The sequence below is a fragment of the Corvus brachyrhynchos genome, unplaced genomic scaffold (genome assembly GCF_000691975.1).
Source record: "Corvus brachyrhynchos isolate BGI_N302 unplaced genomic scaffold, ASM69197v1 scaffold4, whole genome shotgun sequence".
Classification (NCBI taxonomy): domain Eukaryota; kingdom Metazoa; phylum Chordata; class Aves; order Passeriformes; family Corvidae; genus Corvus; species Corvus brachyrhynchos.
Window position 1 is genome coordinate 1427556 of NW_008237878.1, and position 25219 is coordinate 1452774.

The 25219-nt window shown below is 41.5% G+C and overlaps 1 protein-coding gene and 1 long non-coding RNA gene across 3 annotated transcripts in view; one reads left to right on the forward strand and one right to left on the reverse strand.

Annotated features, from left to right (window-relative positions):
- PRKCD (protein kinase C delta) overlaps positions 1 to 25219 on the reverse strand; it is a 25946-nt gene extending 727 nt beyond the window's left edge. Inside the window, exons 1-16 of one of the 2 annotated variants that reach the window (XM_008632156.2) lie at positions 25063 to 25219; positions 20914 to 21113; positions 19586 to 19646; positions 11083 to 11239; positions 10408 to 10439; positions 9643 to 9728; positions 9261 to 9390; positions 8569 to 8669; positions 7304 to 7400; positions 6862 to 6992; positions 6015 to 6188; positions 5376 to 5467; positions 3790 to 3852; positions 2477 to 2615; positions 1504 to 1692; positions 1133 to 1261 (exon numbers count right to left, since the gene is read on the reverse strand). In XM_008632156.2, the coding sequence (XP_008630378.1) occupies positions 1133 to 1261; positions 1504 to 1692; positions 2477 to 2615; positions 3790 to 3852; positions 5376 to 5467; positions 6015 to 6188; positions 6862 to 6992; positions 7304 to 7400; positions 8569 to 8669; positions 9261 to 9390; positions 9643 to 9728; positions 10408 to 10439; positions 11083 to 11239; positions 19586 to 19646; positions 20914 to 21113; positions 25063 to 25177 (1896 nt within the window). In that variant the 5' untranslated portion in view covers positions 25178 to 25219. The remainder of the gene's footprint in view (positions 1 to 1132; positions 1262 to 1503; positions 1693 to 2476; positions 2616 to 3789; positions 3853 to 5375; positions 5468 to 6014; positions 6189 to 6861; positions 6993 to 7303; positions 7401 to 8568; positions 8670 to 9260; positions 9391 to 9642; positions 9729 to 10407; positions 10440 to 11082; positions 11240 to 19585; positions 19647 to 20913; positions 21114 to 25062) is intronic. The other variant, XM_008632157.2, reaches the window with a different exon arrangement.
- Positions 6118 to 8581, forward strand: LOC108446247. Its single transcript, XR_001861387.1, has 2 exons — positions 6118 to 6204; positions 8041 to 8581. It is a non-coding gene; the product is annotated as an uncharacterized LOC108446247 (long non-coding RNA).

Here is a 25219-nt window from a genome sequence, read left to right on the forward strand (position 1 = left end):
GGGGGAAAAAAAAAAAAAAAAAATCTCATTTTAACCTATTTTAGCAAGACTATAAGACGATAACTGGGCAATTTCTTATTGTTAGTTGGAAACCACCAGAAATACCAAACCCAGGTTGCTTTGGAGAAGAACCACCTGGATTTGTGATAGCACTGGGTTATTACCCAAAGATTATCTATTGACAAAAGCAATGCAGCATTTACTTAGAGGTAAGGCCAGCATTTCTTGCCATTAACGAAAATATCTAAATTCCTGAGAGCATTTTACAGGCTGTACTTGTTCAGAGAAAACAGCAGTGCCCTATAGCAGCTGCTTTGTGTTTCATAGATATTCATGTAACTAAAAATTGTTTTACACTCTGAACCACCAAACATTACTGTTTGTAGGATCTTTACATTTCCAGATTTCCCACTTCTCTGGGAACAAGCAACACGAAACCTTGTGTGTTTGAAGGGGACAGCTTTTCTCCATCGAGTACATTTTAAAGAGACTGCTGCCTCCAGATCATTTCACCTGTTCCAGTAACAGGCTGGAGAAGCACTGGTCTGGATTTTTAACCAGGTGAGCTGAAGCAGCAGCATCCCACTGTGATACAGATTGAGTTACAGTCTGTTCTTTAGGTGTTTTTTCAGGTAGCATCAGACATGTACATTAATTCTAAGGTAAGTAGCTTAGAGAATGCTGCTTCTTGCCCCCTTGGAGATGCTCAGATGAGTTTGAAGCAGCAGAGATTTAATGCTTGCACAGAATGCCTGCAGTCAGGTACCAGCTGAGCAGCCTCGAGCTGCTGCTGCTCTTCCCATGTGCCATTTCAGAAAAGAAAACTGCAAGGAACTGTGAACAATTCTAACACAGAGAGGAAGGGAGGGCAAAGCTGTCTCTTGGTTTTGCTGAACGTTTTTTTCGTAAAGAAGCTCCTTGAGAGCAATAGGAGGACAGTCTTAACAGGAAGATCTCAGGGCAGTCACAGGAGTACAGTGCACCTGTGTGTAACTGAACCATCCAAGAACAATGGGCCTACAGCTATACACCTTCCTTATTTGTAAAATGGGAAGAGAAAATGGCAGTAGGATACCTTGTGCAGGTACAGAATTCACTGCTGTTTATGAAGAACAAAGAACAACCCACTTACCACTTTTGGCCTGAAGGGAGGGTCCACCTCCCTCTTCTCCAGCGCTGTCCAGTTGATTGTTTTGAAGAAAGGATGGTCTCTGATATTCCCAGTGACCCCAAGTCGTTTTGCTGGATCCCTTTCAAAGAGCTGCAAGAGAAGACACCCAGTGAAGTGTTAGAGCTGCTCCAAAGGTACACGGCAGTGGAAGAATTACAGGTATGGTGCTAAAACAAGTAAGGGTGCTGACAGCAAACACAGCATCAGGAATTAATCTCACCTGGCTTTCCCTTTGTAAGAGCAATTTGCTGATAAACAGTTCCTTTACTGGGAGGTTTATCTCTCCCTGGACAGAGACAGCACCAGGAGCCCAGGCTGATCACCAGTCCTACCTTTTCTAATATATCCTTCGACTCCTTGGTAATCCAGCGTGGGTAGTGAGGGGTGTCCACTCGGATTGACTCAAACAGTTCATCTTCATCATCCCCATGGAAGGGGGACTGGCCAATCAGCATCTCATACAGCAGGACCCCAAAGGACCACCAGTCCACAGAGAACGTGTACCGCAAACCCTGCAGGATCTTGGGCCACACAGGAGGGAACACAAGTAAGTGGTAGGAAGCAGCAATACATCCCAAAAACCAGGAGAGGTATTTCAAGAGAGAATCTTTAATAACTAGAGCATTTAGGGAAAAAATAAAAATCCATCTAGGAAATTGTGGGCACTGATGCACAGCTGTGGTTTTACCCTAGGCTGCTGTTTGTGGGAGTGTGGCCAGCTCCATGAACAGGTCTTTGCTCTCATTCAGGCATTTTCTCCCTTAACTTTCAGTAACCATAGACTTAGAAAACATCCTCTCTACTTCTTTACAAGATGAAGGGAGAAGCAAGTAGTGACGCAAAGTAGATTCCTATGGAAGGCTTTAAAAGCTAAATACCATAGCTGAGCTGCTTTGCAAATGAGATTTTTTAAAAAAATAACTGTAACATGCAGAATTTAACTCTGTGAGATTCCCTTTAGAAGCTCCTTTTGTTTTTAATTCTGGTTGTTTGCATAGGCACAAGTCTCTTCTCCATCTGCAGTGCACATACCATAGATTAATTAACCATGGGTGTGCTGACTACAACTAACCCCCAGCTCTTAAAAAATTGAGCATTTTAACTTTCCAGACCCACATTTTTTAAACTTCAAGCTACAGAATATTTAAAAATCTCAAGTACCTTCTATAAAGAATGCAGATACAATTTTTTCCTGATTTTTACTTCTAATTAGACTTGGACATTTTGGAACTATTAATTTACAAAGAGGTGATTAATCACAGCAGGGCACTAAATCCATGCCAGCACTGTCTGTGCCATACTGACCTCAGGAGCGATGTAGTCAGGGGTCCCACAGAAAGTGCTCGCCTTGTTGTCACCAACAACGTTTTCTTTGCACATTCCAAAATCAGCTATTTTGATGTGGCCTTCTTTATCAAGCATCACATTGTCCAGTTTTAGGTCTCTGCAAAAGGTATTTAAAAAATGTTGTGTTTTAAGTGAGTCATTTTTGTAATCAGACGCACACAAGTTCCTTCACTGATGAACACCTCCCCAGCTGCACACACAGAGGCTTTTCAAGAAAATAATCATCCATCACCATGATCCATCCAAAATGGTACCTTTGTGCTTTGAAGGCATGAAGGACAAGGAAAGAATTCTCTTGTCAGAGAAAATAAGAGGCTGAGGTGCATATATAGAATGTGACCTTATAATCCTCCACAGATCCAAAAGCACAGCCAGATCTCGTTGCTGCTGGAAGGCAGCGTGAGTTAATGCCCCAGAAGCTGAAACAGCAGTGCTGCACCAGCTCCAGGGCTCAAAAGAAGGATTGTGTTGGATTTTGAGAGCCTTTGGCAGGAATTTGATAGTTCGAAACCTGCCCAACTCTTAACAGTACCTGGGACTTGGTCCTGGTTACAGCACAAGTTCATGTGTTGTGGCATGGCCTGTGAAGTGTCCTATTGATGTCTTTTCTCAGAACAACACTACTTAACCAAGTAAGAGCTTTTTTCCCCCAGCAGTTTCCAAAAGCTACATTCCCTTGCTTTGACCGTGATGCATTTTTTGTCCATCTGGCTGCAGATGCACCTACCAAGGAGGGCAGGCTGCAGAGAAACTGAACAGCCCTCTGCTTACCAAGAAGGACTGAAATAGAGCAGAGCCTTTCACCTAAGAACAGGGCAGTCTTTTCTCCTGGGTAACTGAAGTTCCCAGTACCAGCAGTGGATCAGGGTCTGGCCCTTGATGCTTCAAGCAGAAACATCAATATTGTGCTTTGACCAGAAGGCAAAAGCAGGCACCTTTCACCTCGGTGGTTTGCTCAGGACCAGTGGGAACTGATATCCTCAAGGACCCTCTGCCTCACCTCCAGACTAAACAGGCTCATGATTTGAAGGCAGCATTTGAAAATAACTGAAACAAAACTGGTTTTGTGTAACACAAATACCATTCCATCATTCCAGTTGCCAAGGAAAAAAACACATAAATAGAGATTCATCTCAGGCATGTTAATGGCCTTGGAACTACAGCAGATCTCTGACAGACAGCTTGTGCTTGTTACATCAATCAGGAATTCAAAGATGCATGAAGTGCTAAGACAGTTCCCAGGTCCCAGCCTGGAGCTGCCTGGTACTCACCTATAAATAATGCCTTTGCTGTGAAGAAACTGGAGCCCACATAAAATTTCAGCTCCGTAAAACCTGAAAAGACCAAAGCATCTTTTAATCTTCACTCAGTTACAATGCAGTCAATGCAGGTAACCAAAATAATGCTGCGGGCATCTTTTCATGGAGTGAGAAGCACTGTACACATCTTTAAATCCCACCATACCCGTGTTTAGGCAGCCAGATGCTGTAACCTGCAAGTCAATCCCTTCACCACACATCGGCAGTGTCCAACACCAAACAGCAGAGGGGACACGCAGCAATTGCTGTAAGGTTGCATCCACTTCCCTCAGGGAACACCATCCCTTTCCTCCTCTTTAATAATAGTCTTTGCGTGGTCTTAGTGATATGCACATGCCTTTTAAAAGCTACTGGGAGCTCAGCCCTCAAGGATTTCTGCAGGAGTGACTGGGCACCAATGGCAAGGTTAGAACTGGGCCTCACCTGTCTCTCCCTCTGCACCTGCCTGGTCACAACAGACAGATGGAAAAGTGGCATCACTTCAGGGGCACTCTCCTCAAAAAAAGAGGTGTTAATCTAGGGGACATGAAGGAAAATCTAAAAGAATGCTTCCCTCTTCCCCAAAAGGTATTGATTTTTTTTTCTTTAATTGGAAAAACACAAAACTATTCCACTTCTGTATAGCAGATGAATGTTGGTCCAAAACAAATAGGCACAGAATGTAACAGGAGAGGATGCCAGATGCACAGATGCTTGCTGGGATGCAGGTAAGCTGGAGGGCCTTTATCCAGATTTTTGCCGGACAGAGTGGGAAGGGAGCTGACCTATACAACTGGCTGCTATTGGTGCCAGACTTCTTGTTCTGGTCCCATCCAGTCAGCATTCCTTAGTGCAGTGCCACTAACAGAAGCCATTTTCCTGGGGTTTACAGATAGGTCCAGTACCCTGCACTGTTACTTTTTAAGGTTTACATGCCACCCCTTCAATGATGCCATTAAAACTGCTGTGGATTTGGGTAGGAGAAGAGAAAACTGACCTCAAGCTAAAAATGATAGCTAAAGTAACAATAATACAATATTTTTGCATCTTTTAAAGATCACTGGAGCTAAACACTTAAGTCAGAGATAACTGACACAAGTGCCCTTGCTAAACAAAGTGCTTACCCATGGAATTAGCATCTCATGGAATGCATGTTTTTTTTGTACTATCATGTCAATTTAGCAATAGTAGTAAATAAGTGTTGAATTTTTCCCCTCCATGCTGTTTTCCAATTTTTTCCATCAAAATACTGTCCTAAAGTACACTGAAGCTGTACCTTTTGCTTTTCAGTGCTGGCTCGTGTTGCAGTTTATTTTGCACCTCTAGGTACAAGCATCCCATCAAGTAAAACATCACTCTGCTATGTAAATTAGGAAAGCCCAACTCCACACATCATTAGGTGAACTTCTTCATTGTATTCAACCAGTGCCTAGAAACATCCTTTCAATTATCAGCCACTGAAACTTGACTGCAGATAAGGAGGGGCACAGAACTAGAAGCCATGAACCCAGAGACCAAAATCATTCCTGGAGGTGGGGAATGAAGGGTGGAGGACTCACGTTGCTCTGTAGAGATCGAAACGCCCCTTGTCTTGTATGTGGAACATCAGATCTCCCCCGTTCAGGAACTCCATAACGAAGAACAAATGATCCTTTAGCAAACAACCAGGAAATGGAACAATTACTGATGCTATTCCAGCCATAAATGAAGTAGCAATGTGCCTCCAGGGGACCAAGCAGCCACTCCCCTCTTCTCCTGAAGGATATCTCTGTTGCATGTACCCCTATGAGGCTCCTACAGAGTTGAGTGGCCTGGTCTTGTAAATATAAATATCTGATCTTGTATTCTGTGGGTTTCTAGACTTAATACACACTTAAATAAGACTTACTGATTTCTACCTGTGACAGTCATCCTTTTTCCCCCCTCACCGAGGGTAAAGCTCAGATCAAGGACTTAAATCCAACTCCTTCTTATTCCAGGCTGCATAGATGTTTTTCTGACTTTATTCTGTCCTTATCAATGTATGTTTGGTCATACTCGTATTTACTTTCCACAAGGCCCATGAATTATTGCACAGAGCACAGGAAAAGGACATTTAATTCTTGCATCACTAAATTACTGTCATTTGACTGCTGGTATCAGCATCCATTAAAAGGCTCAGTCTGTTGTGTTGCTGTCACCACTTGACTTTTTCTTACCTTTGTCTGAAAGGTGCAGTAAAGATGTGTGAGAAATGGATTTTCCCAGGCAAGAGCGAGGACCCTCTTTTCCACCATGGTACATTCCACATCATCATCAATTAGCACCACATCCTTTTTCAGAGCTTTGATAGCAAAGAATTCGTTCTTCCCTTTCAGCTCGGCAAGCAGAACCTCCAAAAAATAAAAGGTGAGAGTACAGCACACGTAGGAAAGACTGGTGCTGATGTATCAGTGCAGGAAAGCCAAAAGTATTCACAGCAGGTGCACCGACAATTCAAAAAACCACATCTAAATGGGAAAGATGAGGGAGATTTGGGAAGGTGAAGCTGCTGGACACTGAGATGAGGAGATGGGGCTCAAGGACCACACAGCACAGGCTCAGCAGTTTTTTCTGTCAATGTCTTGTGAGCGTATAAACAGCAGCCATGTAAAGCCTGTTCTGTCACTAGAGCTGTAGCTCCAGAGACAGCAGTGGACAGAGCCTGTGGAGGTCACACTGCTCTCTCAGACATCCCCTGCCATTGCACTGGGGCCTTGTGAGGCTGTTTCTGTTTGGAGGGAACAGAACTAAAAGATCCATATCTGTACTGTGTGCATTAAAGGGCAGTTCCTCTGCCTCGATACCAAACACTGACAAACTGCTGTGCACGATGCATCACCTTTGGGTTTAGACAAGATCCAGCTGATGAAATTCTAGTGTCTTTGACAAAGATGTCTATATACAATTCTGTCAGATGATTGCTGACCTAAGAAACTGTGAGACCTTTCTGGTTAAAGGAAATAGCCCATCACATTGCAGAGACCAAGCGAGGCAGACACCTTAAGCTCTCAGTGTGTCACATACCTTTCCAAAGCTTCCTTTCCCCAGCACTTTGTGGAAGACAAAGCTGTCTATGTTGAATTTTCTCCTTGCAATTCTTGACACTGTCTCAGCTGTGCGGCCCTCCCAGAGCTTATCATACTCACTGTTATCTGCTGAGCAAAACAGGGAGGGGAAAGTTCAGTGCATGCAGGAACACTGCAGGACTCAGAGCCCTGGGTAGGAATTAGGTACTAACATAGTATATTTCAATGCATCTGCTGCTGGAATTACTGGTGAACCTAAGCATAAAGGGCAACTCCTGTGTAAGCTTTTTGTGTGGCCAGGAGATGGTAAAATGAAATACATGCTGCTTTTTTAAACAGCACTTACTAAAAAATCCTGCCTAACACAAGGCAAGAATGAACAACGACTTAAATTGTTTGGTAGGTAAGTGGCTGTATTGAAACATTGTTTGTTTTCTCACCTGTTGTGTCTCCTCCTGGAGCTTTATGTTTCTTATCAAAATCCTGATAAATACCAACACTTTCTACAGATCCAGAATCAGACCTTCGTGTAGATTTCTGAGGAGAGGGGGAACATTTGAAATTATATTAGCACTGTTACTTTAGAAATAGAGTAATAGCTTTACATTTAACATGATGGTAACATAAACTTTTAATTATTAACTCCCAGTAAATATCTTTTCTCAAGAAGTCTGGTTCATAGACTATTTAGTCACCTTCTTCACAGCTTCACATCAGCCATTTGCTTTACTTCCTTCACTGCAAGAAAATAAATCACAAATTCCTGAACAGTCTATGTTGTATTGTTCACTGCAAAATTATTAAAGGGATAATGGTTTGAATCCACAGTGGGAAGAAGTTGACCTGTGGGAAAATGTCCCCTTGCATGTGTGTTCATGTGAAAGAGGAGATGGGAATCACTGTTATCCTGGACATGCTGAAGTCATATCTTGATGTGACATCTGTCTTTAGCACAGGGAAACCTCTTTTACATATGGAAGATCCCTGAGATCAAATTTCAGTAATGAAAAGATTGAGCTCCAGTGTCATGAAAGAGCTGGTGCAACAGCTCTCACTGTTTTCAAAGTAAATATCCTGTGAAAGCTTAGGAATACACATCTCAGAGGAAGCACTGTTGGCTTTTGTGAGATATTTTCCTGTTTTATTTCAGAGCTTGTGTCTGAATCTTTATTTGCAGAAGCTGACCACAAAAGAATCATGCTGGAGCAGGAGATGAACAAGGCAAGCTATGGGGCCAGGATTAATTCCAGAGGGGTTTTCTGTGTGTGTGTATATATTTGTATCAGAAGAATAAAAATTGAGAAAATGTGGTATATTTCTCCTTATTCACTTAATTTTATCATTCAAGTGGAATTTTAAAGTTGAAGCATGTAAAAACAGATTTCAGCATTATTATGCCACTGATTAATCCATTAAACAGAAAGGGACAGAATAATCTTGGCACCACAGAAGAACAAAATTGGATTTCAGGAAACCACACACCCTTTTAAAAATTTTGAGTGATACACCCCTTCCCCTATTTCAGTTTCAGGCTACTGATATCTTTGTCAGTCTCTGTAAGTGTCAAATTAAAAAAGAAAAAGCTGTTTGCCTTTCCTCTTTTCCAAACACAGTTCCCCATAAAAGTGATGCAGAGAAGATGAAGTGAAAACCCCAAAGTGCTCTGAAAACAAATAATTACCTGACAAATGGCAATAAAGCTTACCTGGCTAACTTGATTTAAAGCTTCAGCTAGCAACTTCTGGTTTATTCCACATAAGTTTGCCACCTTCTTCTGGCATTTATGATGAACATTCATCCCACATTCTAAAAGAAATGTACGGATTGTTATACAAGCATCAGGAAAATACTGACATTACAACAAACTGCTGTTTTCTGTGCAGTCAGAAACCTTTTTTAAGACTGACTGGACATGGACCTGTCATTGCTACCAAAATTACAGTCTTTATCCTTTAACACAATGAAGGCTAAAAAATGTTTCACAAGGAAAAAATCTCCACTCATCATTACTTTATTCTCCAAATCACTGACAATAAAGAATCATCTTGCCTTTTTGTGGGAGAATTATAAAAGCAATGTTTACAGTAAATGCTTTGAACACACTTTTAGGTGCTACGTTGAGTCAGTCTCCAAATTTCAGCTATTCCCAAAGTAGTAATTTCAATAATACTCAAGATTACACCTCTGGGGTGTCTCCTGACTCCTTTAGCAGCTCACCTTGGCTGAGCTGTCCCACAAGCCCAGTGCCTCTGTCTCTCTTTAGTACAAAAGCTTTTTCAGCCCATATGGACTGATGAATCCCACCCTACACCAGACACAGTGTGCAGCAACCGCAGTCTCCAGTGGGGGGAACACTGGAAAAGCACAGAGAGCTGCCAGAGCCCTCCTCCTCCTCACCTTCACACTTGAGCCCTTGCCTGACCAGCCCCCAGAGCAGGCTGCCACAGTGGTCACAGAAGGTGGGGCTCATGTAGTTGTAGACTCTGAAGCGGTGGGGCATGTCGATGTTGACCCGCTCCTTCTGGAACTGAGCACAGCCACAACAATTTCATTTCAGCTCCCTCATCCAGCAGGAAATGGATCTGCCCATCACACACCACCCACCCCTCACAGAGCTTTGCCCACTGCTTGTTACAGTTCGCACAAAGCAAAGACAGAACCTTGGGTTGTACAGCCAAGCATCTCCCAAATGGAGTTGGCAGCTTCTGTACAAGGTTTTGTTAGTTCAGCAATGTTTAATTACATAATTACACTCTAAATATATTGTTCCAGCTCTTACCATTGTGTCCCTGCTGTTGGCTGCAGTACCAGTACACCTCCCAATGATTTTATCAATGCATTTCTTATGAATAGCAGCATTGCATTCTTCAAGACATGCACAAGAAAAAAAAGGATTCCTTCAGATAATAAACACATGGGATGAGATGTTTGCATTTAACAGCAGAATGTGAAAATCATACTCCTTTTGCATTATACTATATCCACCAAAAGCTTACTTTCTATCAAGATAATAGTCTTTTTAAAGCTGATTCCCCCATCCCTTTTCTTCTACCATAAACTTTATTTCTAAACTAAATCAGCTTCCATTAAGCAATGCCCCCAGCATTTGCCAACAGGACAGTATTACACTTTTGAGCTTTACCCTTTGATAGCTCCTCCCTGCTTGGAATAATGCACAGATCTATGCTAAGTCAAAAGTGATTTTCAATTCAGCTGTAAAAACCCTCAATAGTTGTAATTCATTTTAGAAAATGTTTCACAAAAAACTGATGTCATAAATGAGTGCAACTTTTCAATAGCATTACAGACTTCTGAGAAGAAGAGCCAAGTCTAAATCTTGATACTAAAACCTCAGGTAGGAATCAATCAGATTCCTTTGGTTATTGTGCAAAAGTGATATTTAACATCTACTGCTAACCATAGTGATGATGCATTGTGCCATGCAAATTTACAGATTTTTTTTCAAGAGTAACTATTAGATCTCCAGATTCATGTGGAAAGCAGCATAAGAAAAAAGGAAAACAAAACAGAAAAATCAACTTACGTCTACATTTGTATCCCTGCTTGTTGAGTCCCCTGAAAAACAAATTATAAAAAAGGAAATCAATAAATTTTCTGGAATAAAAGGTAGCTGGTGTTTATTTTATTTTTACCATGTCAACCAACCAATTACTAAAAGCTGGTCAAAATTCTGCTAATCAGAATCCTCTGTCTTAGGAAAGCAGGATTTAGAAGATAAGGTCTTGTGTTTTGATAGATGAGCAAATTAGGAGAAAAACCCAGAAATGACAATGTTTCAATCACATGGGAAATCCTCCCAGCCTGACTTCGGACAAAAACAGCCTTACTACCAAAGGGATCCAACTTCTGGCTCTCTGTGGGTCTTTAGTCTCAGACCCACCCATCTCATTCTCCTGTGACAGAGCTGCTGATGATCACAGGCCAGATATCACTTGAGGCTGATGGAATTTCTGTCTATTACTTCAGTGGCAAAAATGTTCAAGCTCTATTTTTCATTTTCATTTTTCATCTATTTTTTTATTTTCCAATGTGAAAGACAACTATAGTTCTTAGGTATAAAAATGCATTTAATGAGTATATAACCTCAATTCCTCAACCCGCACAAATTTATTTGTCACATTTTGTCTGAGTATACCCGAAGCAAATTTTGCAGTTATTTGGCCCTTGAAAGTGGGGAAGCTTAGATTTTCCTTCTTACCACACAAAGTCTCTGCAGACAGAGCAAAATGTAGGTTGTCCAAAGAAGGTGGCAATAAATTCATGGTTTTTGATGTAGTGGATTTTGGCTTGCTTGATAGCCCCTCTTCTGTTGATAGTTACTGTCCCCTCCTCTTCCTTCATCGACTGTCTGCAGTCTGAGGGGGAGACAAGAAAACACACTTTTAATACTTCCAGGTATTACAAAGGTTAATAATCACTTCTCCCAAATGTTCATCTTGTTTTTCTGTTTCAGACTCATGTTTCTGTTCATCTTACACCTGCACTCAGCAGACTTTCAGTCCAGCAGGGGTGCTACAGGAGCACACACTGCTTCCCAAGGTGTCCTGTGCAAGTGCTTCCCGCTCCTGCCCACACAGAAAAAGCCTTCAGCTGATGAACTGAGAGCAAAAAGCAGGGATGGAGCACAGTTTTGCTAGAGAAGTGACAACCACTTTTTTCTTGAAAAAAAATAAATACACGATTTACGATATGTGATTTATGTTTAAGATAAAGAAACATTTTATTGGAAGCAGGAGAGTCAGCAAAGCTTCCCATGCTGCTGCTCTGCCTGCCCTCCTGAACCAGGACTACAGCAGAAATTCACATGAATTGCTGCAGGACCTTCTGGGTGACCACAGGACCATCCTACTGGAAGGTGGCTTTCTTCCAGCCTCCAGAATCATTAAGCAGCAAGGACAAATGAGATTTTCAATTAGACATTTCCATTTTGCTGTCTCCTAACGCCCATGTCTTATCTGTCTGCAAGTCTCAGTCTCATTCCTCTCCCGTTCTAGCCCCCATGGAGTCAGATTATTCAGTATTATAATAATGCTACCTGCTCCCATCTACTGTAGCATCTAATACTGAATCACATAGAAACTACACGTAGCATTAAGGCAAGAATTAAAGCAACAAACAAATTCTCAGGTTCCAAGTCCAAGTGGCTCATACAGGTCCTCATTAGAAGTTATGGTTATTTTCACTCATTTCCAAAGAAGCTTCTGAGTTTCTTTTACAAAAGTGAGTATTTGTGGCTGCAAGACTGAGATACAAATTCAGACTATTTAGTCTTAATTAGACATTTTTAAAGTCATAGGGGTTTGTAGCAGAGGTAACCCAATGCAGGTGTATCAAGAGACGGGGTAAGTGGTGATTTAACCCTAGAACACATTTCTTGTCAACTGAAAGGGGCTGTTGAGGCACAATCCCATCCAGCAGGGAAAGATAAAGGCTTGAGCCAGCAATGAGGAGCTGATCAGCCACTAACTCCATCAGCTTTGGCCAGCAGCTTGTGGGTCCCAGCCTGGAAGAAATGTGGACATGGTTCACATGTCCAAAGTGCTGCAAAGCTTCAACAGGAGCTTGCTGGTTGCAGGCTGGGAATTTCCACAGCAGTGGAGTAAGGAGAAAGTCAGAAGAGCATTTTTCCCATTGTCAGTATAACAGTTTTTAAAAATTTGCTCTGTTGCATTGCTGCCTTTTACCATTATCAGTGGGAGCCTTGATTGTAGCACTGACAGGAGCAGATTTGTTTCCTTTGCCAAGTCACACTCGCTGCAATGCCTGAGCTTACTACGAAGTTACCCAGGAACTCTGGTTTTCTGTCTGCTAGATGCACCTGGTTCTTGTCATTTTTTTTAGCTGGCTGCCACCACTGCTATTCCAGCAGACTGCTGAACATACAATCTGTCACGTGAACATTCTGAGTGTCCTAAACGAATTTATCTGTCACAGCCTCCAGCAGTCACACTGCAGCAGCATGTACTCTTAGAAAAGAAACGACATCATCAGCTCAGAGGTTAAGGAAAGATTAAGCATATTACTGAGAAAAGAAAGTTCAAAAAAGGTCCCCGGTTCTGCCACTAGGTATTAATGTTCTTTTCTGAGGAACTGGCCACCTGGTTCAGAGAAAAACCCATCCTGACAGCCCCTGAAAGGACCTCCCCGTGTGCACTCTGACAGCCCCGGAGTTACCTCTGCCCCTCCAGGAACAGCATTCGTTTTCGTTGTTCAAACAGGCTACTGAGTTCCCCCAACACAAACTCAGCAGCTGCTGCACTTCAGCTTGTGGCAGTCTGCAAACAGCGCTATCTCTTTGTTTAATCCTCCTCAGCAAATACACAGACCTCACCCACTGCTCCCCAAACGCTGCAGAGAAACAACACTTGTGTGGTGCAAGGGAAACAAAGTGGTTGAGAGGCAGCAATACTTCATATTGTTTGCTGCACCAAGAGGATGTCTTTGTAAAGGAGATTTAATCAGTAACAGCAACAAAGCAGAAAAAGGCCCTTTGCTTTATGGCAGTATTCTGAGGAGATCACCTGAGATGCAGCAAATTAACAAACAAAAACCTTTCTAAAGTCTGTAACAACGGCAAGCCAAGTGTTTAGTGAGGAACAAACGGGTGAAGAGGACACCTCATGCTGAAATACTTGGAGCAATTTAGTATTGCTGATACTGCGTGCAGAAGTCTCTGACAAAACTTGATCAAGATATGGGAAACACTGGTGTTTCCTCCCTGTCTGAAGCCCTGATATCAAACTTAAGAGAAATGTGTGAGACTGGCATTTAGTTCTTTGAGAGGGTAATTATATAAACAAATTGTTTTGGGTTTTTTCTTCTTTTTTTTCTTTGCACATTTTCCTTAAGTATACTTTAATGGGGAAGAATGCTTGAGCACAGCAAAACCTCAAAATCTGCATGTGAGAACACAGAGTCTTTACAACACCAGCTGCCCTGTGCCTTTGCGAAAACCAACCGATATAACAAAGTATAGTTGAAAACATTTTTGTCTGGTTCAGAAGCAGCAGAGGGGTTTGGAGAGCAGCTGTGACTCAAGTTCATCTGGAGCTGAGGTAGCTCTGAAATTACAGTGTAATTTCAATTTACTATGGGCACGTCTAACAAGTTATATTTAATGTGTAAATTGCTGTTAATGTGTACTGCTCCAGAAAAATTTAAAGCAGCTCAGCCAACCCTGGAGTCAACTGGAGAATAAAGGCTTAATTTCAAAGATGCAGGGAAATCAACAATTGCAGGGAAGTAACTTTCACAACTGCATGGATGCAGGGTGGAGATGGGGGGGGGAGGGAGAAACACAAAGGGAAAAACTTTGCTTCCCCCTCCAAGCAAGCCAGGATTCCCATAAATGAAATGCCTGTCATGAACCAGCACATGGTCAGAAAGAGCATGTACAAAACAGCTGAATCAGCAACTAGGATCCAGGTGACCTCTGCAGCCTGGACTTGACATTAATCATTTTGGAGCCAGCACACACCATTAAACATAATCCATTTCCTCTAGTGAGAGCTGTGGTTAATATTTGTCACTGACATATTCATGTATTTCAAGGTCCCTTCTCAAAACTTTCAGCTGATCTGACACAAGCCCCCAGAACTCCTCTGTGCTGTCCTTTCATGAAGAAACCATTAAGCAGGGCTGTGAATGGACAGTGCAGCTCTCCAGACTGCTCTAAACACACCCCTGTATTCACTGCTCAGCTGCAGTGCCCGTCCCGCTGAACAAAAAAGCCACTAACAACACCCAACCCATTGCCTGGAAAACATTTACTAAAATAATATTGCCAGAGCTCTGCTGAGCTGTAATAAACCTCAAGGTGAGATGTCACATTGTCTCAATTGAACCTCAAAAGTCCAAGGACAAAAGAAAACAACCTCAGGATAACCCTGCTAGTTTTTTTAAAAGAAAGCATTGAAAAAATATTTACCATCTTCAGAGTTCATTTTTCATTTTAACCTGCTCATTTCATGGTGCTGTTTGTGAACAGAGGAAAGATAACAGTGCTACTGTCAGAGACTGGGAACCAGGACTTCACTTCAGACAGGGACAGGAAAGGAATTTTCTGAGCTGGTTGCTCAGGCTGAGATTTGCCTGAAACTTTTATTATAAATTACAAACCCCACTAACATTTCTGTTCAGTGTCTGTCTCCTTCTGCTGTTCTGCAGCCTTGCACTTGGCTTTGTTAGAAAGTTAACTGCACCTCCAGGTCAAGAAAAATATTAATCTCTCAGAGCAATCATTAAAAGGGAAAGCTTGTTCCTTACAAAGGAGACTTTCCCAGCACGGACTCTCTCAGAGGCAAACTGCTCTTTAACCTGGTCCTGGAGAAGATTGCTTTAAAGATCATCTGTTAAAAAAACCAACCCAACCAAACCCAAAAAGCCCAAGAAACCATTTACAGAAATAAAAGTTTCCCAAAAGCCTACAGTTCTGTGACATGAATTTGCTATGTTAAATCATTCTGGTCTTTGTGCTACCCCTCTAAAGAGGATCACAGGTTTGGGTCAGAGCATTTAATTCCTATGTCCTGCCACAGGCAGGGATATCTTCCACTAGACCAGGTTGCTCAGAGCCCTGTCCAGCCTGGGCTTGAACAAATCAAGGATGAAGTCCTGCCTTGGCTCCTGAGCCAGCACCTACTGCTGCTCTGACAGAGGGGCTGCTCTGCAGCTACTTCAGTATGTACTGACCTAACCTTTGCTAGGCATTACTGACACCAGGGTCTTGTAGAAAAGTATAAAACAAAACATCAGCTTTAACAAGCACTGCTTTTTAATTCAGGATTTAAAAAAACCCCAAACCAAACACACTCCAGCCTTTGTAGTGCTCCCACCCACCCAGAGCTGCAGTGCCTGTGCTCAGCGTACAGAGCTCTTGTTTTACAGCTCAGTGTTTGCTAAATGCTTCTGCAGAGACCTCTGGTATTCTCATTTGTGGTGATAAAACCAGGAATAAACTGGAAAATAGGTTTTCTTTCTTTTTCAAATTACACAGTAAAACCAACTTTTAAAGATAACAGCATCTGAATCAAACTTTTACTGAACTGAGTATCAGATTTTCTCTGCTCCACACGACACGTTAACTACCTTGGGAACCACAGCCACACCAACCTGGTGTCTGTGAAATCACTACAACTGCAACTGCCTGACTTTCCTAGAGAAAAATCAGAAGATAAAGCCTGCAGATTTTTTATTAAATTCATGCAATTGCACTTCTAGGTGCAGATGAAAGCAGATGCGAGGTGAATAACCTCCACATTCGCAGCATTTTCTCAGTTCAATGATTAAATCATACCAACATCCCCATGTACAACTGTAAGGCCCAGTTCTGGCTTTTCAGCCCTCATCACATTTATTTATTGAAAATGTGACCATCCCTCCACAACACCCCTCATCCATAGAGATACTTTCTTCAAATCTCACAATAGACAGATTGAAATGGCAAATCTGTGATTTACCCTATTATTTTTCACAGATAACTCAGAAACATGCTGATGTCTTATGCTTCCCCAACACTCATTTCAACACACAGAACAACATATTCAAAATATATGCAGGTCTCTGGTTCATGTCCGTCTCCTGGAAGTCAGACAGTTGAGATATCAAAAGTTGACATGCAAATGACTCACCTTCTGGTACTTCTAATGGCATTTTAAGGAAAAAATTCACTATCCCTTTCTGCAGGAAGCTGTAACCAGCAGAACAGCAATTCAGAATTCACAATTCAAACCAACTAGCACACTCCCAAAGCTGCTAACACTGCACAAGACACTCAGGAGAGCGAGGTTCTGCCTTTTCTTACTTGAGGTCATCATTAACCACATTTGAATAAACAAAGATCAAGCAAAGCATTACACGTATTGCAACTCCCACCTATTAAAACTAAAGCTGCTTTACAGAATTATAACCTAGTTTCAATACTACAATGAGAGGAGAGGTAGAAGGAAAACAATTTCAAAATGAAAATTGAGGTTAACACCCTGTTCTCACATTTCACACACCAAGAGAGAAGCTTTTGAATTTCCAGCACAAGCTCATATTCAAATCACAGGACAGAAGACAAAAAAGTTCTTTGACAGCTCTAAGGGCTCTGCAGTCCCCATTTTACAGGGTCTAGAAAGAAAAAAACCTCTAAGTTTGGTAAGACTTTTCATATGTAGCCCTAAATCAACTGGCCAGGCCTCAATCTGGAACAAGAATATTCAAATGAAAAGTCTCAGTGTAGTCTACCATGGAAAAACCTTAAATACCAGCTTATTCTGTGATTTTTTTTCTCTCTAAGAATATACCTGTTAATGGAGCAATAACAGTCTTATTTCCCAATACTGCTCTGCACCATCGAAGCAGAAGAAAGCAGTTTTCTCTAAAGGTGGCAGAATGTTTGCTACTTAGAAGAAAGGTTTAAAAAACAGCAGCTTCAGTTTGCAAAACAAGCCAAAGAAAGAATTAGTCACTTTGTGAAGTGCTTGGAGATTTTCAAACAAAAGGCAGCACCTATAACTCAAAGATACAAATGGCAGCAGTACCTTTGAATAAACCAGGGAACGACTGAAATACCAGTTTCAGAACAGGCCTTTTTAGGTATTTTAGAAACACAGCTACCATAGAGTTCTGCAGGGCAAGGCAGGTCAGAGGGAAAACAAAATGACAAGTGCATAGGAAGGAATGTGAACAGTCGCTGAGCTTTCAGCTATTAACTGAGGGTTTCAGCAGTGTGGGGAATGGAGGTTAATACAAACATCCTTGCAATGCACCAGCAAACCTCTCTGCTCTCACACTGCTAAGTGCTGATTTACCTAGAGAGAACATTTACAGCACTGCAAGGATGAGCCAAAAATCAGTGTTTGCCTCTTTAGCAGTATCACACACTGACAGAAGGGAGGTGTACAACCTTGAGGAGGAGTAGTTTGTTAAAATGGATTGATATTTGCAGCGTTCACACGAAAAGATCAGATTGAGTGAGTTTCCTTCACAAAATGTAGATGTATAAATGTCTTGAAAGGCAATTTCCATCACTTCTGTGGTTTAGTTACCAAAAATGTATCTGTGACTAATTTCATACAAAGCAGAAGGTAAATAGGAAGTCATTGCAAAGTAGAAGGTCAAAAAAGTGCATTAAGATGTGAATATTAACCTGCCAGTTAGAATATAAATGCATGACTTAATGATCTGTTTGGTATTTAGGCTTCATCCACCACCATCTGCAATCCCTAATAAAGGCAGTGAAAAGAACTGCAAGAACATAGCATCTATTTTTAAATTATTTTGATTACTAAATAAAATTAATGTAGTACTTTCAGCACACAAGTTTATTACCTTCCTACTAACAGCTAATAATAAATTATGGAAGGTTTTCACTTATGCCATCTCTACTTTTCCATATGTCTGTGTGGAGAGGAGGAAATCAGCTTCAGCCTCATTAAATAAACAACTGAAAATACAGAAATTTGGTTTATACAGGTTTGCTTGAGAAATTCCTGGGTATCCAGGGGAAATGGATTTCTGTATAGCTCATTAAATAGATATGATCATAATACCACTGCCCCACGAAACAGCCTGGCACAGGAAACTACGACAAAGACCAAGATAAATATTTTCTAATATAATAGCTCACACCAGTTTAAATGCAAACCCGAGGAAAGCTCTCCCTTACAGGCTCTTTAAAGTGACAGTATTTTTTAAAATTTTGCTTTAAAGAGTTAACTTTTCCTAGGGACCAAAATAACAAGCACATAGGCTGTGTTTTTTGCCATCACAAAGATGAAACATCACCTCTGAAATGTAACCTATGCACATCACATTCCATCTTCAGTAAAAAAATGTAGGGTACCTTCACAATGAACTTGTTCTAGAGCTCAGAACCTGTGCTCCCTCTATAAAATGTCTGTGGGGGAAAATACCCCATCCATGCTTCAAAACTTCCTGCTTACTCTTTTCAGTTATTTATAAACACATAGTATTAAACCTTATAAAAGACTGATAGGCTAATCTGGCAGACCAGTTATATTATAATTACAATATTATTCCCAAGAAATAATGGTTTCCTGACTTCTAGTATGGGAAAGCCTTAACTACAAGCTAAGCAAGTTGTAAAGTGTACAGCATTTCCCTTAGGAAAGGACTCCCCAGATACACAAATCCTGCCAAAATTCTTGGTTTTATCATTGTACTTGAAGCTTCCCTCCTAGTTCATTTCCAAATAGCCTGGGTAGATTTCTGACACAGACAGGCTGCTCACTTTTTGAACTGGTACATCAGATCATTGACCAGATTTGCATTTTAACACTAAACCATTCACTCATTCCTACAATCAGTTTCTGTGATTAGTGAATAGGATGTCTGAATCCCAGGAAACTCAGACTCACTTCACCAATCTACAAAAAAAGTTTCCCACATAACCTAGAGCAACAGATTCAACTTCTTTGCCCCTAAAAAGGAACAGATAATATATTTTCTATCACATCAAAACACGAGGGCAGACACATTAAAGATCCAAAAGTGCCTAAATGCAACAGCATTTAGACATGAACAAATCCAGCCATGAGTCCACAAAAATAAAAGAAACTTAGAAAGCAAATTAATAAAATTAATTAATAACATTCAACTCACTATACCAGGTGATTTTTTTTTGTATGCTACATCCTGTGTTCTGCAAAAACCTTTTTTCACATAACTGACTGAAAATAAACAGTTGACATTACCTGCATCTTCCAAAAAATACTGCACAGCCATCAGCACCTTCCCCTGAGGTTGAAGGTCAAGCTGTGGAAAGAAAGGTAGCAACAGTGAAGTGTGTGGTTGACTGCATCTCTCAGGAATTTAAACAGCTCTTTCTAGGGTATCAAAGTAGGCTATTCAATAACTATTTGATTACAATCCTCTTCCATATCTCACTATTGCAGCTGAGTCAGGGGCTTTTATTCTCTCGCTTTTACTCGTGTGCTGCATTGCTTTGATGTGTCCCCAGGAGTTCAGCACAGTCAGAGTTCACATTGTTTGTCCACGTCCCTTTCCCGTTTCTGCAAAGAAGTTTGTTGGCTTCTGTTTTTACTGTTCATAAACTCAATCTGCACAGGAACCCAGCTCTAAAAGAAAAAGTCTATACAATCCTTTATATGTTTATTGAGAATACAAACCATAGTGATATCAAATGCTGTTGCTGGCAGTGAAAAAAAGTCATATAATCAAAATTTGTTTTCCTTTCCTCCTCAAAACCATTACACATGGTTTCTGTGGCAAATTCTACAGACCAGCAAAAAAAAAAAAGTGCTTTTTAAGCCAACAGCTGAGGTCAGTTCCTGCGCTCAGAAAAGTAGCCACTAATTCTTAAACTGCTGCCTTCATAAAAGATAAGAAACTTTTAACCATGTAAGAGTGACTCAATCTTCACTTCAGCACAGAGCAAAGTACCCCTGGGTTACACTAAATACAACTTGGGATGAAAAATCCAATCCCCAAACAAAACCAAACCACAGTTACATTAGATACACCCATGAACATAACCCAGCAAATCCCATCATCCTACAGGGATAATGAATGAGTTCATCTCTAAGGCAATGTCTGGCACTCAGAACATTTGCCCAACAAAGTTTGCAGAAGGCCAAGACCTCAGTTAGAGCTACTGATGCCAGGCTGTCACTCCACACACAAAAATAACCTTGTAGGCTATGTTGAGTGGTCTCTCTGATGGCCATGATGCTCTGTCCAAATCATGACAGGTTGTATGGAGAAAGTTTAACACTGATGATGTCAGTGTGGTACCTGTTCTATGGATAATAAGCAGAGGATTTGAGACCATTGAACTGGCTAAAACTGATCACTATTAGCTTTTACTCTTCTGAATAATTGTTCTTGTCTTAGAAATCAAGTTAAGGTGTGAAAAAAACCTCAAGTGTAACAGGTGAATACAAACTAGAGAGATTCTACTGACCTAGGAAAATCCGCAAATCTACAAGGCACAAGGCATTCATTCAGCTTGAAAGAAACAAAACTAGGTTGGCAATAGTGAGGAATTAATCTTTTTCCTTACCCAGAACTCTGCTTTGCCATTGCCTTTCTTGCACCGTTCTGCCAGCAGTGACACACCCACAGTCACTTCAGACAGTGGCTCTTCTGCTGCTTTCATCAGCACAATCTGGATCACCCGGCCCTCATAAATGTGGGCATCAAAAGTCGATTTCCATTCGGGATACATGGTGGGTTTCTTCTGAACCAGAGTTTTCCCTCTCTCTGAAAGCCACAAAAAAAAGGACAGAAACTGTAAAATGAATATAGATCTAGTAATTAAACTCAACAAAATAAAAGAGGGAATGCTTGTACTGAAACTAAAAGCAGACTTACTGCTTCTTTTACTGTGTTGGAACAAGGTTTAAATACTCAGTTCAAGTGTTCACAACATGGAAGGCAAAGCCCACCCTGATGAACATGCAAAGGCAGTGAAGGAGTTAACACAGAGCCAGAGAGCAGGAGGGGCAAACCCTGATGTGGAATTCATAAGCTGGTTTAGTCAGTCACAACTTGACAAGGAACTTGACATGGCTCCATTCTGGTATAAATCTCCATGAAGTGTCATATGATCATAGTGAATACCTACTGCTGTAAGATAAATTAAGATAAACCTTACACTGACCCAGTTTAAATTGAAGCCAGTGCCTGAGAGATGAAAGGCTTCACATTTCATTAATCGACTTCCAAGTTATCCCAACATTTCACTTGTATTCATAAGTCACTCTTCTTGGCATTGTACTCTACCATGACTGCTACTTTCTAAAGGGTATTTCAGGGCCTTATCTGTCATCTGTAGTACATGCAGACCTTGTGTAGTTAAGGAATAACAAAAAAAGCTAAAATTACCTCAAAAAATGTCTTTTTTTTTTTCTCCTTCTTTTTTCTTCGGTTTCATTTCAGAGCATCTCAGCACACTCCTTTGTTAGGAGTTTTACAGTGCTTCACTATACTTAGTAGATGGATTTTTTTCCTTTTTGCCAAGAAAGGCTGGATGATCCTTGAAGTCCCTTCCAGCCTGGTATTCTATGATTCTAACACACAGCTTCAGTCTGTCTTACTACCCATTGAACTGATTTCTTCCTGTCATATGTCAGGCACAGAAAACAGCCAGTGACTGCACATCCTATGACCAGCTTTGGCATATTTCTAGAGCTGGGTCTCTAAGTCCCATCAATACATCCAAAATGACGGTGTCTCCTAAGAAACCACAGCCAGCTCTTCCCTGTGACTCTGGCATACAGTGCCACCTCCCAGTTTTCCTCTGATTTGCTGCCAAGCCAATTACTCTCCATTTGTGCCCAGGTAACTGAATGCAATATTCTACAATCTACACAATTTCCGCTATTTATCAAGATAATTTTTTTTGCAATAGAAGTGCTTTCTAAGTGCCTCTCCAGCTCTGAATGATCCATTTGCTGTTAGGATATCAAGGCAGTAGTAAAGCAGATTAAATAGTTGGACCCTTCCCCAGGAAGCCAAGGTGTGGTCTGTTAGATACTTAATATTTTAAAATCTTCCTGGAAACTCAAGGCAAAGTCAGTGTTCATTCATTAAGAGTGTGCTGGATGCATTCCACTCAGCTGTGCTGAGCTCTGCAAACAAGCACAGGGAATGGTGTCCTTGCACTGCTTTGTTAGGGAATGCCTGCCAAAGGCAGCACTGGGAGTTACAGCTCAGACACAGCCCTGAGCCACTTGCCAAAGGACATTCCAAAATGCTCAGAAATGGCCACCTGAGGACCTCTCCATTGCAAACCAAACTTGAGCATCCTTCCTCTACTCAATCAGCAGCTTTTCTCTTGAATTTGGGGAACTCTGCAGATAGAAAATTCAAGCCCTTCACCGTACAAACGTAATTCCAGAGCCCTGTTCTACGAAAAAAATTTTGAAAATATTGTTACAGAATCACAGAATTGTTTAGGTTGAAAAAGACCTTTAAGATCAAGTCCAACCATTAACCCAGCACTGCCAAGGCGACCATTAAGCCATGTCCCCAAGTGCCACATCCACACATTTATTTAGAGATTGTTAGGACAGACAGTAAAGGCAAGGAGGAGGATAAAAAGCAGGCTGTCTGCACAGCAAGGCTTTTACACTGGCCTGCTTTTTGGATTGCTAAAGGCAGACCCCCTTCATCAAAAAGGCACAGTTCAGGAGGCATCCTTGGCAGTAGGAGAAACTGCTTATTTGCAGAACCTTTGACAGTAATTTAGGGTTTGCAGAAACAGCAGCAGTTTGTAGAAGAGTCGGTAATACTCTTTGCAAGATTCTTAGAGGAGGAAAGAATGATTTCAGTCTGTCCACAGGACTCTCCCCTCCCTATTCTCACGTCCCAAGTAATATCTGCTTTGATTAGTCACTATACACATTTTTACCCTACATAAAACAAAGAAGGTGTCTGAATTACTGGCAACAGCTTCCAGCCTGCCCATGCTGCTTTTGTAATTAAAATCACAGTAATCAAGATTTGCCATGGATCATAATCCTTGTCTGCAAATGAACACTTAAGTGTCAGCAAAGAACAGCCTTCAAGAACACTGTTCCTGCCTCTGCTGTGCTCAGGCCTCCTTGGCTTCTCTGCTCACACTCCTGACTTCAAAACACGTCACATGTTTGCGAATTGGCTCAACACCTAATCATTAAACACCAGGATTTTCTCTTCCTATACAATAAACTTTTCCTTGATCATGTTTCAGCATTCAAATCCAAGAAGAAGCTGTTCCACATCTTGTTAAACTGACAACAGGAGCATCAGATTATTTTCCTGATTACACCAATCACCTACCTCTCCAAACAGTGCCCACTCCTCCCCCTTTTTTTAGTACGTCAAATACAGATGGAAGCAAAGACTAGGAAATGTTGGAACAATTCTACTTTTCAAAAGCAAATGGCTGGGAAAAAAACAGTGCATTTATTTAGATTACTTTCATTTCTCCACATATTCTGGCAGATGCAACACCTTCAACACCATTTCTTCAGAGGTTCTCCCAGCAGACTAGGAAACTGCTTCTTTGGAGCTTAGTACATTTGCTGGATGACAACACTTTCTGGAAAAGGCACCATGCCTTGTATTTAAAGTTTAAATGCAGCTTTTATCCTCAGCAATAAGGGAAAAGACCAATCACATCGTGAGGAAGAAGAAAATTCACCCTTTTCTGCATTCTTTGATGTTTTGTGAATCCCTAGAGCCATAATGCAGGATTAGAGAGCTGCAGTCGAGCCCAATACAGCAATTCCCTCTCATCCTGTTTGGCTACAGTGGTGTATTCTAGCCAAATGTCACAAAATACTATAAACCTTTGGACCAGTTTCTGTAAAGATGAGGTCTTTGAAGGCTGAGGGCCTGGTGAGTCACTTGGTCTGTTCAGCTGGAGAGGAGAAGGCTGAGGGGAGACCTCATTACAGTTACAACTTCCTTGTGAGGGGAACAGGAGGGGCAGGCACTGATCTCTGCTCACTGGGGCCCAGTTACAGGACCTGAGGAATGACTTAAAGTTGTGTCAGGACAGGTTTAGGTTGGATATTTTAGAAAAAACCTTTAGAAAAGGTTTAGAACCTTTAGAAAAAGGTTCTTCCCCCAGAGGGTGGTCGGGCACTGAATAGGGAATGGGCACATCCCCAAGGCTGACAGAGCTCAAGGAACATTTGAACAGTGCTCTCAGGCACAGGGTGTGAGTTTTGGGGATGGTCCCATGCAGGGCCAGGAGTTGGACTCAGTGATCGTTGAGGGTCCCTTCCAGCACAGCTTATTCTGTGTTTCTGGGCTAAGAGGACTTCAGGTGCGAGTCATTTCAAGCAAACAATTCTGCCAAAGTGCCTCAGTTACTACAACAATAACAAACTGCACCTCTCATCATTACCTATGCTCCAAGCCAATAAAGATCATTTGCTGCTCTCTGCTTGAGGACAGTTCTCTCAAACCTGCTGCAGTCCAGCTCCCTCTTCATGGCACCCCTACTACACCTCTCTCCTGTGTACTAATAAAGAAGCCTTGTTTTAAGGTGGGGGTAGAGACAACAGTCATTGTTATTTCTCCAATTCCAAAAGAAAAGCTCACATTGAAGTACCTGGCATGACAGAAAGGGCAGGACTCACTGCCATTCACAGATTAAGGAGGATTACAGTATTTCTCAAGAACTTATTCAGGAAAGCATCCCCATTTGTAACCTCACCTGTAGCCAAAGCTTCCTTCATCTTGATAGCACAGAAAGGCTGTAGTTGTTCTCCTTGGTTCTGCACAGGTCCCAGCTCAAATGAGTTGAAAGATATCCGTAAAAAGGGGGCCATTGCTCACGAAGATACACAACCTACATGGAAAGAAAGAAATAA